This window comes from Oncorhynchus mykiss, chromosome 26 (assembly GCF_013265735.2).
Source record: "Oncorhynchus mykiss isolate Arlee chromosome 26, USDA_OmykA_1.1, whole genome shotgun sequence".
Taxonomy (NCBI): Eukaryota; Metazoa; Chordata; class Actinopteri; order Salmoniformes; family Salmonidae; genus Oncorhynchus; species Oncorhynchus mykiss.
Genome location: NC_048590.1, coordinates 6,937,935 through 6,955,778, shown reverse-complemented (window position 1 = coordinate 6,955,778; position 17,844 = coordinate 6,937,935). Strand labels below are relative to the sequence as shown.

General features: G+C 47.0%; 1 protein-coding gene across 10 annotated transcripts in view; it reads right to left on the bottom strand.

Annotated features, from left to right (window-relative positions):
• Positions 1 to 17,844, bottom strand: part of LOC110487144 (C-myc promoter-binding protein) — a 161,027-nt gene that overhangs the window by 39,648 nt on the left and 103,535 nt on the right. For 4 of the 10 annotated variants that reach the window (XM_036964104.1, XM_036964105.1, XM_036964106.1 and 1 more), the window contains 3 exons: positions 5,584 to 5,728; positions 2,784 to 2,912; positions 2,326 to 2,418 (listed from right to left, as the gene is read on the bottom strand). In XM_036964104.1, coding sequence (XP_036819999.1) covers positions 2,326 to 2,418; positions 2,784 to 2,912; positions 5,584 to 5,728 — 367 coding nt within the window. The remainder of the gene's footprint in view (positions 1 to 2,325; positions 2,419 to 2,783; positions 2,913 to 5,583; positions 5,729 to 17,844) is intronic. The other 6 variants (XM_036964107.1, XM_036964108.1, XM_036964113.1 and 3 more) reach the window with 2 other exon arrangements.

Sequence of the window (17,844 nt, the reverse complement as noted above, 5' to 3'; positions counted from 1 at the left end):
GCGAAGACCAAAATGAGTTTGACACCCCTGATCTAAAACCATTCATTATAATCCCAAATGAAAGTCCTTCATCCTTGGAAGTTGTTCTGTAATTGCTACATTGTTAACTGTGGCTTTCAAAGTGAAGGAGAGGAAAACCTCAAAAAGAGAGACAGATGAGTAAAAAGGAGGAGTGCAGACGAAGAGAGACGACACAGTAGAGGAGGTGAAGAGTGGACAGAGAGAGAGAGAAGGAGAGACAGAACTAGAGATGACACAGTAGAGGAGGTGAAGAGTGGACAGAGAGAGAGAGAAGGAGAGACAGAACTAGAGATGACACAGTAGAGGAGGTGAAGAGTGGACAGAGAGAGAGAGAAGGAGAGACAGAACTAGAGATGACACAGTAGAGGAGGTGAAGAGTGGACAGAGAGAGAGAGAAGGAGAGACAGAACTAGAGATGACACAGTAGAGGAGGTGAAGAGTGGACAGAGAGAGAGAGAAGGAGAGACAGAACTAGAGATGACACAGTAGAGGAGGTGAAGAGTGGACAGAGAGAGAGAGAAGGAGACAGAACTAGAGACAGAACTAGACATAGAGACAGAACTAGACATAGAGACAGAACTAGAGATAGAGACAGAACTAGACATAGAGACAGAACTAGAGACAGAACTAGACATAGAGACAGAACTAGACATAGAGACAGAACTAGACATAGAGACAGAACTAGAGATAGAGACAGAACTAGACATAGAGACAGAACTAGAGACAGAACTAGACATAGAGACAGAACTAGAGACAGAACTAGACATAGAGACAGAACTAGACAGAGACAGAACTAGACATAGAGACAGAACTAGACATAGAGACAGAACTAGAGACAGAACTAGACATAGAGACAGAACTAGAGACAGAACTAGACATAGAGACAGAACTAGAGACAGAACTAGACATAGAGACATAACTAGAGACAGAACTAGACATAGAGACAGAACTAGAGACAGAACTAGACATAGAGACAGAACTAGAGACAGAACTAGACATAGAGACAGAACTAGAGACAGAACTAGGTATAGAGACAGAACTAGAGACAGAACTAGACATAGAGACAGAACTAGAGACAGAACTAGACATAGAGACAGAACTAGACATAGAGACAGAACTAGACATAGAGACAGAACTAGACATAGAGACAGAACTAGAGACAGAACTAGACATAGAGACAGAACTAGAGACAGAACTAGACATAGAGACAGAACTAGACATAGAGACAGAACTAGACATAGAGACAGAACTAGAGACAGAACTAGACATAGAGACAGAACTAGATATAGAGACAGAACTAGATATAGAGACAGAACTAGACATAGAGACAGAACTAGACATAGAGACAGAACTAGATATAGAGACAGAACTAGACATAGAGACAGAACTAGAGACAGAACTAGACATAGAGACAGAACTAGACATAGAGACAGAACTAGACATAGAGACAGAACTAGACATAGAGACAGAACTAGACATAGAGACAGAACTAGAGACAGAACTAGACATAGAGACAGAACTAGAGACAGAACTAGACATAGAGACAGAACTAGACATAGAGACAGAACTAGAGACAGAACTAGACATAGAGACAGAACTAGACATAGAGACAGAACTAGACATAGAGACAGAACTAGACATAGAGACAGAACTAGACATAGAGACAGAACTAGACATAGAGAGAACTAGACATAGAGACAGAACTAGAGACATAGAGACAGAACTAGAGACATAACTAGATATAGAGACAGAACTAGACATAGAGACAGAACTAGAGACAGAACTAGACATAGAGACAGAACTAGACATAGAGACAGAACTAGAGACATAACTAGACATAGAGACAGAACTAGACATAGAGACAGAACTAGAGACAGAACTAGACAGAGACAGAACTAGACATAGAGACAGAACTAGAGACATAGAGACAGAACTAGAGACATAGAGACAGAACTAGACATAGAGACAGAACTAGACAGAGACAGAACTAGAGACATAACTAAACAGAGACAGAACTAGACATAGAGACAGAACTAGAGACAGAACTAGAGATAGAACTAGACATAGAGACAGAACTAGACAGAGACAGAACTAGAGACAGAACTAGACATAGAGATAGAACTAGATATAGAGCGAGCCAAAGAGAAAGATAGCCGGAGAGAGAGGGTCAGATAATGAGGGCCAGAGAGAGAGGGCCAGAGAAAGAGAGGTAGAGGGGGAAACAGAGATTGAGGTAGAGACACTGAGAAAGGGGCAGCGTATCAGGGAGAGGTATAGTGAAAGAAAGAGAGTTCATAGATTTACCTGAGTGGCGGGGGGAGTGGAGGTCAGAACCCCCCCAGTGTGAGTGACCCGACCGGGTGTCCGACCCCACACCGCCCCAGTCCCCGCGGCTGACTGCATGCACGGGCACACACAGCACAGGCACAGGCAGGGAGGGACGGACGGAGTGGGCAGGTAGGTAAGGAGACAGCAGAGCAACCACAGTGAAGGAGGAAAAACACGGAGACAACAAGCCATGAAAGAAGAGAGGAAGAAAGGAAGGATGTAAGGAAGGATGTAAGGATGTAAGGAGCAGGCAGAGAAAGGAAGAGGGAGAGAGCAGGGAGGAGGTAGAGGGAGGCCGTGTAGAACCAATGAGAGAGGAGGGAGGCGGTGGAGGGAGGCCGTGTGGAACCAATGAGAGAGGAGAAAAAAAGGACGTGTCAGACTGAGAAAAGGCGTAGTAAGATGGCCTAGTCGGCAGCCATTTTGGGGTGTACCTGTGCTACGCCTATCGTCAGTGGGGTCTACTTTGATGGAGTCAGGGGCGTAGGGGCCCTGCTCGGCCGTGTTCGTGTCGGCAGAGCTATCCAGGCTGCCGTGACTCACAGCGTCCAGGTCGCTGCCATCTGCTCCAAAGACAACAAGGCATTAAGAGAAACTTGGACACCATTTTGGCTCCTCAAAAACAAGGTGTTAAAACCTGTTGTGACAGTATTTTCATAATTTAAAAAAAAAAAAAAAAACGTTCCCGTAGTAAACGGGAAATTTTGTCAGGACCAGATGCTAGAATATGCATGTAATTGACAGCTTAGGATAGAAAACACTCTAACGTTTCCAAAACTGTCAAGATATTGTCTGTGCGCTGCGTTCCAATGAGTCCCTATATGGCTTTGAATGTACCATCAACCAGAGTACGCTTTCTCCGTATTCCCCAAGGTGTCTACGGCATTGTGACGTAGTTTTACGCATTTATGTTGAAGAATAGCCGTAGGCGGCTACATTGCGTAAGTGGTCACCTGATGCACCCAGAGAGATTCTCGCGTAAAATACAGAGGTAGCCATTACTCCAATCGGTCCTACTGAAAAACCAATTGTCCCGATGGATATATTATCGAATAGATATTTGAAAAACACCTTGAGGATGGATTATAAACAACGTTTGCCATGTTTCTGTCGATATTATGGAGCTAATTTGGAATATTTTTCGACGTTTTAGTGACTGCAATTTCCGGGCGATTTCTCAGCCAAATGTGAAGAACAAACGGAGCTATTTCGCCTACAAAAATAATATTTTTGGAAAAAAGGAACATTTGCTATCTAACTGGGAGTCTCGTGAGTGAAAACATCCGAAGCTCATCAAAGGTAAACGATTTAATTTGATTGCTTTTCTGATTTCCGTGACCAAGTTACCTGCTGCTAGCTGGACAAAATGCAATGCTAGGCTATCGATAAACTTACACAAATGCTTGTCTAGCTTTGGCTGTAAAGCATATTCTGAAAATGACCGGGTGATTAACAAAAGGCTAAGCTGTGTCTCAATATATTTCATTTGTGATTTTCATGAATAGGAATATTTTCTAGGGATATTTATGTCCGTTGCGTTATGCTAATTAGTGTCAGGCGATGATCACGCTCCCGCATGCGGGATGGGGAGTCAGTATTACTAAGGGGTGAATTACTTTTTCTGTGATGGTTCTTCAGCGAGGAATATGTAGCCTAAATCAATTTGTCTGTGAGGGATTGGAACTTTCTGTGAAAACCAAAAGGATGTGAGGGATGTGTGAAAGGATGTGAGGGATGTGTGAAAGGATGTGAGGGATGTGTGTGAAAGTATGTGAGGGATGTGTGAAAGGATGTGAGGGATGTGTGAAAGGATGTGAGGGATGTGTGAAAGGATGTGAGGGATGTGTGTGAAGTGAGTGAACTCCTCTACAGGTGTCTGTGCAGCGCAGCAAGGAGTGATCCTGGGCCTGGATGTCAACACAAAATGGGGCCGTCTGGCTTTAGACCAACTTAAATATTATGGACTGTACAGTGTGTGTGTGTCAAGACATCTTTAACCCAGATCCTAGTGGGCCACAGTGAATTGAAGCAACAGGGTTTTATAGGTCCCTAGAGGACTACAGTGTTTTATAGGTCACTAGAGGACTACAGTGTTTTACAGGTAACTAGAGGACTACAGTGTTTTATAGGTCACTAGAGGACTACAGTGTTTTACAGGTCACTAGAGGACTACAGTGTTTTATAGGTCACTAGAGGACTACAGTGTTTCATAGGTCACTAGAGTACTACAGTGTTTTACTGGAGGTGCTGGTGCCAGTACAATACAATACAACACAACACAATACAGTACAATACAATACAGTACAATACAATACAACACAACACAATACAGTACAATACAATACAGTACAATACAATACAACACAACACAATACAGTACAATACAATACAGTACAATACAATACAACACAACACAATACAGTACAATACAATACAGTACAATACAATACAACACAACACAATACAATACAGTACAATACAATACAACACAATACAGTACAATACAACACAATACAATACAGTACAATACAATACAACACAACACAATACAGTACAATACAATACAGTACAATACAATACAACACAACACAATACAGTACAAGTTCACTGCACATGGTGAGAAGATTGAGGAACTTTTGAGTTCTAAGTTTTGCCAGACAGCACCACACAGCACCACACAGCACCACACAGCACCACGCAGCACCACGCAGCACCAGACAGCACCACACAGCACCACACAGCACCACACAGCACCACGCAGCACCACGCAGCACCAGACAGCACCACACAGCACCACACAGCACCAGACAGCACCACACAGAACCACACAGCACCACACAACACCAGACAGAACCACACAGCACCACACAGCACCACACCTCAAAGGGTGTGCAGGGGCAGTGTATATTTCATGTATTGTGATCTGAAGGGTTCTACTGAATCTGTTCTATCTAATGTGATGAATGATGTATGGCGGTATGTATGTAATATGTGTTAGAAACGACAGACACCTCTCTCACATTGTTCTTTCAGACACATCCACTATTACACTGACGCTTAGGATCAGATCCAAACCAACACATTTCATAAAGAAGCATGCACAGCCGTCTTGTCTTGTCAGACAAATCAGCAACCTCACAATAACATCACAACGTGTTAAGTTCACAGCACTTTACAATCACAGCCTAACCCCGGCTCTCTGAGAGAAGGAGCGCGGTGCATCGTCATGGTTACCTGACAGAGGGCTCTGAGTGGGTGGAGGCTGCTGTTTGCGTAGCGCCTGTCTGAACTGAGCCACACCCATAACCACGTTCCTCAGCTTCATCCACATGAAGTAACCTCCTCTGGTACTGGAGGGCCAGGTAGACTCTAACACCGCCTGGAAGAGGAGGAGAGGAGAGGGAGGAGGGGGAGAGGAGGAGGAGGAAAGGGGGAGGAGGAGGGGGAGCAGAGGGGGAGAGGAGGAGAGGGGGAGAGCAGGAGGAGAGGAGGAGGGGGAGAATTGGAGAAGAGGAGGAGGAAGAGGAGGAGGAAGAGGAGGGGGAGTAGAAGGAGGAGGAGGAAGAGGAGTGGAGGGAGAAAGAAGCAATAATTATGAACTCACTGATATAGGCTACACGTCCTTACTCACACACACACTCACTGATATAGGCTACACGTCCTAACTCACAAACACACTCACTGATATAGGCTACACGTCCTTACTCACACACACACTCAGTGATATAGGCTACATGTCCTAACTCACAAACACACTCACTGATATAGGCTACACGTCCTTACTCACACACACACTCACTGATATAGGCTACACGTCCTTACTCACACACACACTCAGACACACATACAGACACACAGACAAATATACAGACAGAAAGTCATTGTAGTTCCAAACAGCAGGCCAACAACAAAAGCTCTTATATAAATGACAGTAGCCTTCGTTGCAGTCCATCCTAGTAACACTGGTGGTAAAACTCCTAGTAACACTGGTGGAAAAACTCCTGGTACTACTGGTGGTATTACTGGTGGTAATACTGGTGGTAATACTCCTGGTAATACTGGTGGTAATACTGGTGGTGATACTGGTGGTAATACTCCTGGTAATACTCCTAGTAATATTGGTGGTAAAACTCCTGGTAATACTGGTGGTAAAACTCCTGGTAACACTGGTGGTAAAACTCCTGGTAATACAGGTGGTAAAACTCCTGGTAACACTGGTGGTAAAACTCCTGGTAACACTGGTGGTAAAACTCCTGGTAACACCGGTGGTAATACCGGTGGTAATACTGGTAATACTCCTGGTAATACTGGTGGTAATACTGGTGGTGATACTGGTGGTAATACTCCTGGTAATATTCCTAGTAATACTGGTGGTAAAACTCCTGGTAATACTGGTGGTAATACTCCTGGTAATAATGGTGGTAATACTCCTGGTAATACTCCTGCTAATACTCCTGGTAATACTGGTGGTAAACTCCTGGTAATACTCCTGGTAATACTGGTGGTAATACTCCTGGTAATACTGGTGTTAATACTCCTGGTAATACTGGTGGAAATACTGGTGGAAATACTCCTGGTAATACTGGTGGTAATACTGGTGGTAATACTCCTGGTAATACTGGTGGTAATACTGGTGTTAATACTCCTGGTAATACTGGTGGAAATACTCCTGGTAATACTGGTGGTGATACTGGTGGTAATACTCCTGGTAATACTCCTGGTAATATTGGTGGAAATACTGGTGGTAATACTCCTGGTAATACTGGTGGTGATACTGGTGGTGATACTGGTGGTAATACTGGTGGTAATGCTGGTGGTAATACTGGTGGTAATACTGATGGTAATACTCCTGGTAATACTGGTGGTAATACTGGTGGTAATACTCCTGGTAATACTGGTGGTGATACTGGTGGTAATACTGGTGGTGATACTGGTGGTAATACTGGTGGTAATACTGGTGGTAATACTGATGGTAATACTGATGGTAATACTGGTGGTAATACTCCTGGTAATACTGGTGGTGATAATGGTGGTAATACTGGTGGTAATACTCCTGGTAATACTGGTGGTAATACTGGTGGTAATACTGATGGTAATACTGATGGTAATACTGGTGGTAATACTCCTGGTGATGATAATGGTGGTAATACTGGTGGTAATACTCCTGGTAATACTGGTGGTTATACTGGTGGTAATACTGGTGGTAATACTGGTGGTACTACTGGTGGTAATGCCTGGTGGTAATACTGGTGGTAATACTGGTGGTAATACTCCTGGTAATACTGGTGGTAATACTCCTGGTAATACTGGTGGTAATACTCCTGGTAATATTGGTGGAAATACTGGTGGTAATACTCCTGGTAATACAGGTGGTAATACTCCTGGTAATATTGGTGGTAATACTGGTGGTAATACTGGTGGTAATACTGGTGGTAATGCCTTGTGGTAATACTGGTGGTAATACTGATGGTAATACTGATGGTAATACTGGTGGTAATACTCCTGGTAATACTGGTGGTGATAATGGTGGTAATACTGGTGGTAATACTCCTGGTAATACTGGTGGTAATACTGGTGGTAATACTGATGGTAATACGGATGGTAATACTGGTGGTAATACTGATGGTAATACTGGTGGTAATACTCCTGGTGATGATAATGGTGGTAATACTGGTGGTAATACTCCTGGTAATACTGGTGGTAATACTCCTGGTGATGATAATGGTGGTAATACTGGTGGTAATACTCCTGGTAATACTGGTGGTAATACTGGTGGTAATACTGGTGGTAATACTCCTGGTGATACTGGTGGTGATAATGGTGGTAATACTGGTGGTAATACTCCTGGTAATACTGATGGTAATACTGGTGGTAATACCCCTGGTGATGATAATGGTGGTAATACTGGTGGTAATACTGGTGGTAATACTGGTGGTAATACTCCTGGTAATACTGGTGGTAATACTCCTGGTAATACTGGTGGTAATACTCCTGGTAATACTGGTGGTTATACTCCTGGTAATACTGGTGGTAATACTGATGGTAATACTGGTGGTAATACTCCTGGTAATACTGATGGTAATACTGATGGTAATATTGGTGGTAATACTGATGGTAATACTGGTGGTAATACTGATGGTAATACTGGTGGTAATACTCCTGGTGATGATAATGGTGGTAATACTGGTGGTAATACTCCTGGTAATACTGATGGTAATACTGGTGGTAATACCCCTGGTGATGATAATGGTGGTAATACTGGTGGTAATACTGGTGGTAATACTGGTGGTAATACTGGTGGTAATACTGGTGGTAATACTCCTGGTAATACTGGTGGTAATACTCCTGGTAATACTGGTGGTAATACTCCTGGTAATACTGGTGGTAATACTGGTGGTAATGCTGATGGTAATACTGGTGGTAATACCCCTGGTGATGATAATGGTGGTAATACTGGTGGTAATACTGGTGGTAATACTCCTGGTAATACTGGTGGTAATACTCCTGGTAATACTGGTGGTAATACTGGTGGTAATACTGGTGGTTATACTCCTGGTAATACTGGTGGTAATACTGATGGTAATACTGGTGGTAATACTCCTGGTAATACTGATGGTAATACTGGTGGTAATACTGATGGTAATACTGGTGGTAATACTCCTGGTGATGATAATGGTGGTAATACTGGTGGTAATACTCCTGGTAATACTGGTGGTAATACTGGTGGTTATACTCCTGGTAATATTGGTGGTAATACTGGTGGTAATACTGGTGGTAATACTGATGGTAATACTGGTGGTAATACTGGTGGTAATACTGATGGTAATACTGATGGTAATACTGGTGGTAATACTGGTGGTAATGCTGGTGGTAATACTGATGGTAATACTGATGGTAATACTGGTGGTAATACTGGTGGTAATACTGATGGTAATACTCCTGGTAATACTGGTGGTAATACTGATGGTAATATTGATGGTAATACTGGTGGTAATACTCCTGGTGATGATAATGGTGGTAATACTGGTGGTAATACTCCTGGTAATACTGGTGGTAATACTGGTGGTAATACTGATGGTAATACTGGTGGTAATACTGGTGGTAATACTGATGGTAATACTCGTGGTAATACTGATGGTAATACTCCTGGTAATACTGGTGGTAATACTCCAGGCCTTCCACACTGACAGACCAGGCTAAAATAACTTCCACACTGACAGACCAGGCTAATATACCTTCCTCACCGACAGACCAGGCTAATATAACTTCCACACTGACAGACCAGGCTAATATAACTTCCTCACTGACAGACCAGGCTAATATAACTTCCACACTGACAGACCAGGCTAATATACCTTCCTCACCGACAGACCAGGCTAATATAACTTCCACACTGACAGACCAGGCTAATATAACTTCCTCACTGACAGACCAGGCTAAAATAACTCCCTCTATTACTCCCAGATTATCAGCATCCAAAATGGCACCCTATTCCCTATATAGTGCACTGCATTAGACCAGGGCCAATAGGGAATATGATGCCATTTGGGAGGCTAACAGAGTGCCACAGGGGAACAGATAGTACAAGACAGCGGTGCTTTAACCTTCAACACGGATCCATCCTGCTCAGAGATAACCTTCCTTTACTGTAAACATCACTGGTCAGGCGTTCATTTACTGCCCGGGTTACCAGGGCCCGCATCCCAAATGCCATCCTATTCCCTATATAGTGCACTACTTTAGACCAGAGCCCTATGGGTAGTAGTGCACTACTTTAGACCAGAGCCCTATGGGATGCTCTATAGACTCTGGTGAAAAGAAGTGTATAAAGAGAATGGGGTGGTATTTGGGATGCGGCCCAGGTCTGCTGACAGGCTGACAGCCTCACAGCTCGTTGTAATGTCCTGTGTGATTATAGTGTCTGGTGCCGCAGGCTGCAACCGTGGAGACCTAAAACTGTGTCTGCTTCCTGACCTGTGAGCCAGCGGACTCAGAACATACTGGATGACTCCTAAATGGGACCCTATTCCCTATACAGTGCACTACGTTTAATCTGAGTCCTACAGGCCCTGGTCAAAAGGAGTGCTATATAAAGGGCATAGGGTGTACTTTGGGATGCAGACACTGTAACCTTGATGAGGTAACTACAGTGACATTACTGACTGATAGGTATTGTAGAAGGTAGTGACAGTTCCCTGGAAAGCCTTGCTACAGGAAGACACTGTACAACCTGACAGGAAGGTACTGACAACCTGACAGGAAGGTACTGACAACCTGACAGGAAGACACTGTACAACCTGACAGGAAGGTACTGACAACCTGACAGGAAGACACTGACAACTTGACAGGAAGACACTGACAACCTGACAGGAAGACACTGACAACTTGACAGGAAGACACTGACAACCTGACAGGAAGGTACTGACAACCTGACAGGAAGGTACTGACAACCTGACAGGAAGGTACTGTACAACCTGACAGGAAGGTACTGTACAACCTGACAGGAAGGTACTGTACAACCTGACAGGAAGGTACTGACAACCTGACAGGAAGGTACTGACAACCTGACAGGAAGGTACTGACAACCTGACAGGAAGGTACTGACAACCTGACAGGAAGACACTGTACAACCTGACAGGAAGACACTGACAACTTGACAGGAAGACACTGACAACCTGACAGGAAGACACTGACAACCTGACAGGAAGACACTGACAACCTGACAGGAAGGTACTGACAACCTGACAGGAAGGTACTGACAACCTGACAGGAAGGAACTGACAACCTGACAGGAAGGAACTAACAGGAAGGAACTGACAGGAAGGAACTGACAACCTGACAGGAAGGAACTGACAGGAAGGAACTGACAACCTGACAGGAAGACACTGTACAACCTGAGAGGAAGGTACTGACAACCAGACAGGAAGACACGGACAACCTGACAGGAAGGTACTGTACAACCTGACAGGAAGGTACTGTACAACCTGACAGGAAGACACTGTACAACCTGACAGGAAGGTACTGTACAACCTGACAGGAAGACACTGTACAACCTGACAGGAAGGTACTGTACAACCTGACAGGAAGGTACTGTACAACCTGACAGGAAGGTACTGACAACCTGACAGGAAGACACTGACAACCTGACAGGAAGACACATTATAATATCTTGTTCTAGTGTTGGTGAAACAGGATTTCTCAACCCAGTCCTCAGGGGACGGCGGTAGGTACATTAAAATATATTTTTACCTTGTCAGCTCGGGGATTCGATCAAGCAACCTTTTGGTTACTGGCCCGACGCTCTAATCACTAGGCAACCTGCCCCCCCCCCCCCCCTACACTCTAACCACTAAGCTACCTGCCCCCTCCCTACACTCTAATCACTAAGCTACCTGCCCCCTCCCTACACTCTAATCACTAGGCAACCTGCCCCCCCCTACACTCTAACCACTAAGCTACCTGCCCCCTCCCTACACTCTAATCACTAGGCAACCTGCCCCCCCCTACACTCTAACCACTAAGCTACCTGCCCCCTCCCTACACTCTAATCACTAGGCAACCTGCCCCCCCCCCCCCCCTACACTCTAACCACTAAGCTACCTGCGCCCTCCCTACACTCTAATCACTAGGCAACCTGCCCCCCCCCCCCCCCTACACTCTAACCACTAAGCTACCTGCCCCCTCCCTACACTCTAATCACTAGGCAACCTGCCCCCCCCCACTACACTCTAACCACTAAGCTACCTGCCCCCTCCCTACACTCTAATCACTAGGCAACCTGCCCCCCCCCTACCTGCCCCCTCCCTACACTCTAATCACTAGGCAACCTGCCCCCCCCCCTACACTCTAACCACTAAGCTACCTGCCCCCTCCCTACACTCTAACCACTAGGCAACCTGTCCCCCCCCCCCTACACTCTAACCACTAAGCTACCTGCCCCCTCCCTACACTCTAATCACTAGGCAACCTGCCCCCCCCCCTACACTCTAACCACTAAGCTACCTGCCCCCTCCCTACACTCTAATCACTAGGCAACCTGCCCCCCCCCCTACACTCTAACCACTAAGCTACCTGCCCCCTCCCTACACTCTAATCACTAGGCAACCTGCCCCCCCCCTACACTCTAACCACTAAGCTACCTGCCCCCTCCCTACACTCTAATCACTAGGCAACCTGCCCCCCCCTACACTCTAACCACTAAGCTACCTGCCCCCTCCCTACACTCTAATCACTAGGCAACCTGCCCCCCCCCCTACACTCTAACCACTAAGCTACCTGCCCCCTCCCTACACTCTAATCACTAGGCAACCTGCCCCCCCCCCTACACTCTAATCACTAAGCTACCCGCCACCCCAACATATATCTACTTATAGATATGTACTAAATAGCTACAAGACTCAACTAAACCCCCTCTCCAGGATCCTTGCAGGTTCCACACAGGACAGATAAATATGTCATAGACATGTCCCCATTTGGCACATTGCGCTGCCATAAGAAAAAGTCAGCTGCAGGAACCACACCTTGTTGTAGTAGCCGTAGGTGATGGCGTTGGGTTGGACTCCAGCCTCACAGCTCGTTGTAATGTCCTGTGTGATTATAGTGTCTGGTGCCGCAGGCTGCAACCGTGGAGACCTAAAACTGTGTCTGCTTCCTGACCTGTGAGCCAGCGGACTCAGAACATACTGGATGACTCCTAAATGGGACCCTATTCCCTATACAGTGCACTACGTTTAATCTGAGTCCTACAGGCCCTGGTCAAAAGGAGTGCTATATAAAGGGCATAGGGTGTACTTTGGGATGCAGACACTGTAACCTTGATGAGGTAACTACAGTGACATTACTGACTGATAGGTATTGTAGAAGGTAGTGACAGTTCCCTGGAAAGCCTTGCTACAGGAAGACACTGTACAACCTGACAGGAAGGTACTGACAACCTGACAGGAAGGTACTGACAACCTGACAGGAAGACACTGTACAACCTGACAGGAAGGTACTGACAACCTGACAGGAAGACACTGACAACTTGACAGGAAGACACTGACAACCTGACAGGAAGACACTGACAACTTGACAGGAAGACACTGACAACCTGACAGGAAGGTACTGACAACCTGACAGGAAGGTACTGACAACCTGACAGGAAGGTACTGTACAACCTGACAGGAAGGTACTGTACAACCTGACAGGAAGGTACTGTACAACCTGACAGGAAGGTACTGACAACCTGACAGGAAGGTACTGACAACCTGACAGGAAGGTACTGACAACCTGACAGGAAGGTACTGACAACCTGACAGGAAGGTACTGACAACCTGACAGGAAGACACTGTACAACCTGACAGGAAGACACTGACAACTTGACAGGAAGACACTGACAACCTGACAGGAAGACACTGACAACCTGACAGGAAGACACTGACAACCTGACAGGAAGGTACTGACAACCTGACAGGAAGGTACTGACAACCTGACAGGAAGGAACTGACAACCTGACAGGAAGGAACTAACAGGAAGGAACTGACAGGAAGGAACTGACAACCTGACAGGAAGGAACTGACAGGAAGGAACTGACAACCTGACAGGAAGACACTGTACAACCTGAGAGGAAGGTACTGACAACCAGACAGGAAGACACTGACAACCTGACAGGAAGGTACTGTACAACCTGACAGGAAGGTACTGTACAACCTGACAGGAAGACACTGTACAACCTGACAGGAAGGTACTGTACAACCTGACAGGAAGACACTGTACAACCTGACAGGAAGGTACTGTACAACCTGACAGGAAGGTACTGTACAACCTGACAGGAAGGTACTGACAACCTGACAGGAAGACACTGACAACCTGACAGGAAGACACATTATAATATCTTGTTCTAGTGTTGGTGAAACAGGATTTCTCAACCCAGTCCTCAGGGGACGGCGGTAGGTACATTAAAATATATTTTTACCTTGTCAGCTCGGGGATTCGATCAAGCAACCTTTTGGTTACTGGCCCGACGCTCTAATCACTAGGCAACCTGCCCCCCCCCCCCCCCCCTACACTCTAACCACTAAGCTACCTGCCCCCTCCCTACACTCTAATCACTAAGCTACCTGCCCCCTCCCTACACTCTAATCACTAGGCAACCTGCCCCCCCCTACACTCTAACCACTAAGCTACCTGCCCCCTCCCTACACTCTAATCACTAGGCAACCTGCCCCCCCCTACACTCTAACCACTAAGCTACCTGCCCCCTCCCTACACTCTAATCACTAGGCAACCTGCCCCCCCCCCCCCCCTACACTCTAACCACTAAGCTACCTGCCCCCTCCCTACACTCTAATCACTAGGCAACCTGCCCCCCCCCCCCCCCTACACTCTAACCACTAAGCTACCTGCCCCCTCCCTACACTCTAATCACTAGGCAACCTGCCCCCCCCCACTACACTCTAACCACTAAGCTACCTGCCCCCTCCCTACACTCTAATCACTAGGCAACCTGCCCCCCCCCTACCTGCCCCCTCCCTACACTCTAATCACTAGGCAACCTGCCCCCCCCCCCTACACTCTAACCACTAAGCTACCTGCCCCCTCCCTACACTCTAACCACTAGGCAACCTGTCCCCCCCCCCCTACACTCTAACCACTAAGCTACCTGCCCCCTCCCTACACTCTAATCACTAGGCAACCTGCCCCCCCCCCTACACTCTAACCACTAAGCTACCTGCCCCCTCCCTACACTCTAATCACTAGGCAACCTGCCCCCCCCCTACACTCTAACCACTAAGCTACCTGCCCCCTCCCTACACTCTAATCACTAGGCAACCTGCCCCCCCCCTACACTCTAACCACTAAGCTACCTGCCCCCTCCCTACACTCTAATCACTAGGCAACCTGCCCCCCCCTACACTCTAATCACTAGGCAACCTGCCCCCCCCCCTACACTCTAACCACTAAGCTACCTGCCCCCTCCCTACACTCTAATCACTAGGCAACCTGCCCCCCCCCCTACACTCTAATCACTAAGCTACCCGCCACCCCAACATATATCTACTTATAGATATGTACTAAATAGCTACAAGACTCAACTAAACCCCCTCTCCAGGATCCTTGCAGGTTCCACACAGGACAGATAAATATGTCATAGACATGTCCCCATTTGGCACATTGCGCTGCCATAAGAAAAAGTCAGCTGCAGGAACCACACCTTGTTGTAGTAGCCGTAGGTGATGGCGTTGGGTTGGACTCCAGCCTCACAGCTCGTTGTAATGTCCTGTGTGATTATAGTGTCTGGTGCCGCAGGCTGCAACCGTGGAGACCTAAAACTGTGTCTGCTTCCTGACCTGTGAGCCAGCGGACTCAGAACATACTGGATGACTCCTAAATGGGACCCTATTCCCTATACAGTGCACTACGTTTAATCTGAGTCCTACAGGCCCTGGTCAAAAGGAGTGCTATATAAAGGGCATAGGGTGTACTTTGGGATGCAGACACTGTAACCTTGATGAGGTAACTACAGTGACATTACTGACTGATAGGTATTGTAGAAGGTAGTGACAGTTCCCTGGAAAGCCTTGCTACAGGAAGACACTGTACAACCTGACAGGAAGGTACTGACAACCTGACAGGAAGGTACTGACAACCTGACAGGAAGACACTGTACAACCTGACAGGAAGGTACTGACAACCTGACAGGAAGACACTGACAACTTGACAGGAAGACACTGACAACCTGACAGGAAGACACTGACAACTTGACAGGAAGACACTGACAACCTGACAGGAAGGTACTGACAACCTGACAGGAAGGTACTGACAACCTGACAGGAAGGTACTGTACAACCTGACAGGAAGGTACTGTACAACCTGACAGGAAGGTACTGTACAACCTGACAGGAAGGTACTGACAACCTGACAGGAAGGTACTGACAACCTGACAGGAAGGTACTGACAACCTGACAGGAAGGTACTGACAACCTGACAGGAAGGTACTGACAACCTGACAGGAAGACACTGTACAACCTGACAGGAAGACACTGACAACTTGACAGGAAGACACTGACAACCTGACAGGAAGACACTGACAACCTGACAGGAAGACACTGACAACCTGACAGGAAGGTACTGACAACCTGACAGGAAGGTACTGACAACCTGACAGGAAGGAACTGACAACCTGACAGGAAGGAACTAACAGGAAGGAACTGACAGGAAGGAACTGACAACCTGACAGGAAGGAACTGACAGGAAGGAACTGACAACCTGACAGGAAGACACTGTACAACCTGAGAGGAAGGTACTGACAACCAGACAGGAAGACACTGACAACCTGACAGGAAGGTACTGTACAACCTGACAGGAAGGTACTGTACAACCTGACAGGAAGACACTGTACAACCTGACAGGAAGGTACTGTACAACCTGACAGGAAGACACTGTACAACCTGACAGGAAGGTACTGTACAACCTGACAGGAAGGTACTGTACAACCTGACAGGAAGGTACTGACAACCTGACAGGAAGACACTGACAACCTGACAGGAAGACACATTATAATATCTTGTTCTAGTGTTGGTGAAACAGGATTTCTCAACCCAGTCCTCAGGGGACGGCGGTAGGTACATTAAAATATATTTTTACCTTGTCAGCTCGGGGATTCGATCAAGCAACCTTTTGGTTACTGGCCCGACGCTCTAATCACTAGGCAACCTGCCCCCCCCCCCCCCTACACTCTAACCACTAAGCTACCTGCCCCCTCCCTACACTCTAATCACTAAGCTACCTGCCCCCTCCCTACACTCTAATCACTAGGCAACCTGCCCCCCCCTACACTCTAACCACTAAGCTACCTGCCCCCTCCCTACACTCTAATCACTAGGCAACCTGCCCCCCCCTACACTCTAACCACTAAGCTACCTGCCCCCTCCCTACACTCTAATCACTAGGCAACCTGCCCCCCCCCCCCCCCCTACACTCTAACCACTAAGCTACCTGCCCCCTCCCTACACTCTAATCACTAGGCAACCTGCCCCCCCCCCCCCCCCTACACTCTAACCACTAAGCTACCTGCCCCCTCCCTACACTCTAATCACTAGGCAACCTGCCCCCCCCCACTACACTCTAACCACTAAGCTACCTGCCCCCTCCCTACACTCTAATCACTAGGCAACCTGCCCCCCCCCTACCTGCCCCCTCCCTACACTCTAATCACTAGGCAACCTGCCCCCCCCCCTACACTCTAACCACTAAGCTACCTGCCCCCTCCCTACACTCTAACCACTAGGCAACCTGTCCCCCCCCCCCTACACTCTAACCACTAAGCTACCTGCCCCCTCCCTACACTCTAATCACTAGGCAACCTGCCCCCCCCCCTACACTCTAACCACTAAGCTACCTGCCCCCTCCCTACACTCTAATCACTAGGCAACCTGCCCCCCCCCTACACTCTAACCACTAAGCTACCTGCCCCCTCCCTACACTCTAATCACTAGGCAACCTGCCCCCCCCCTA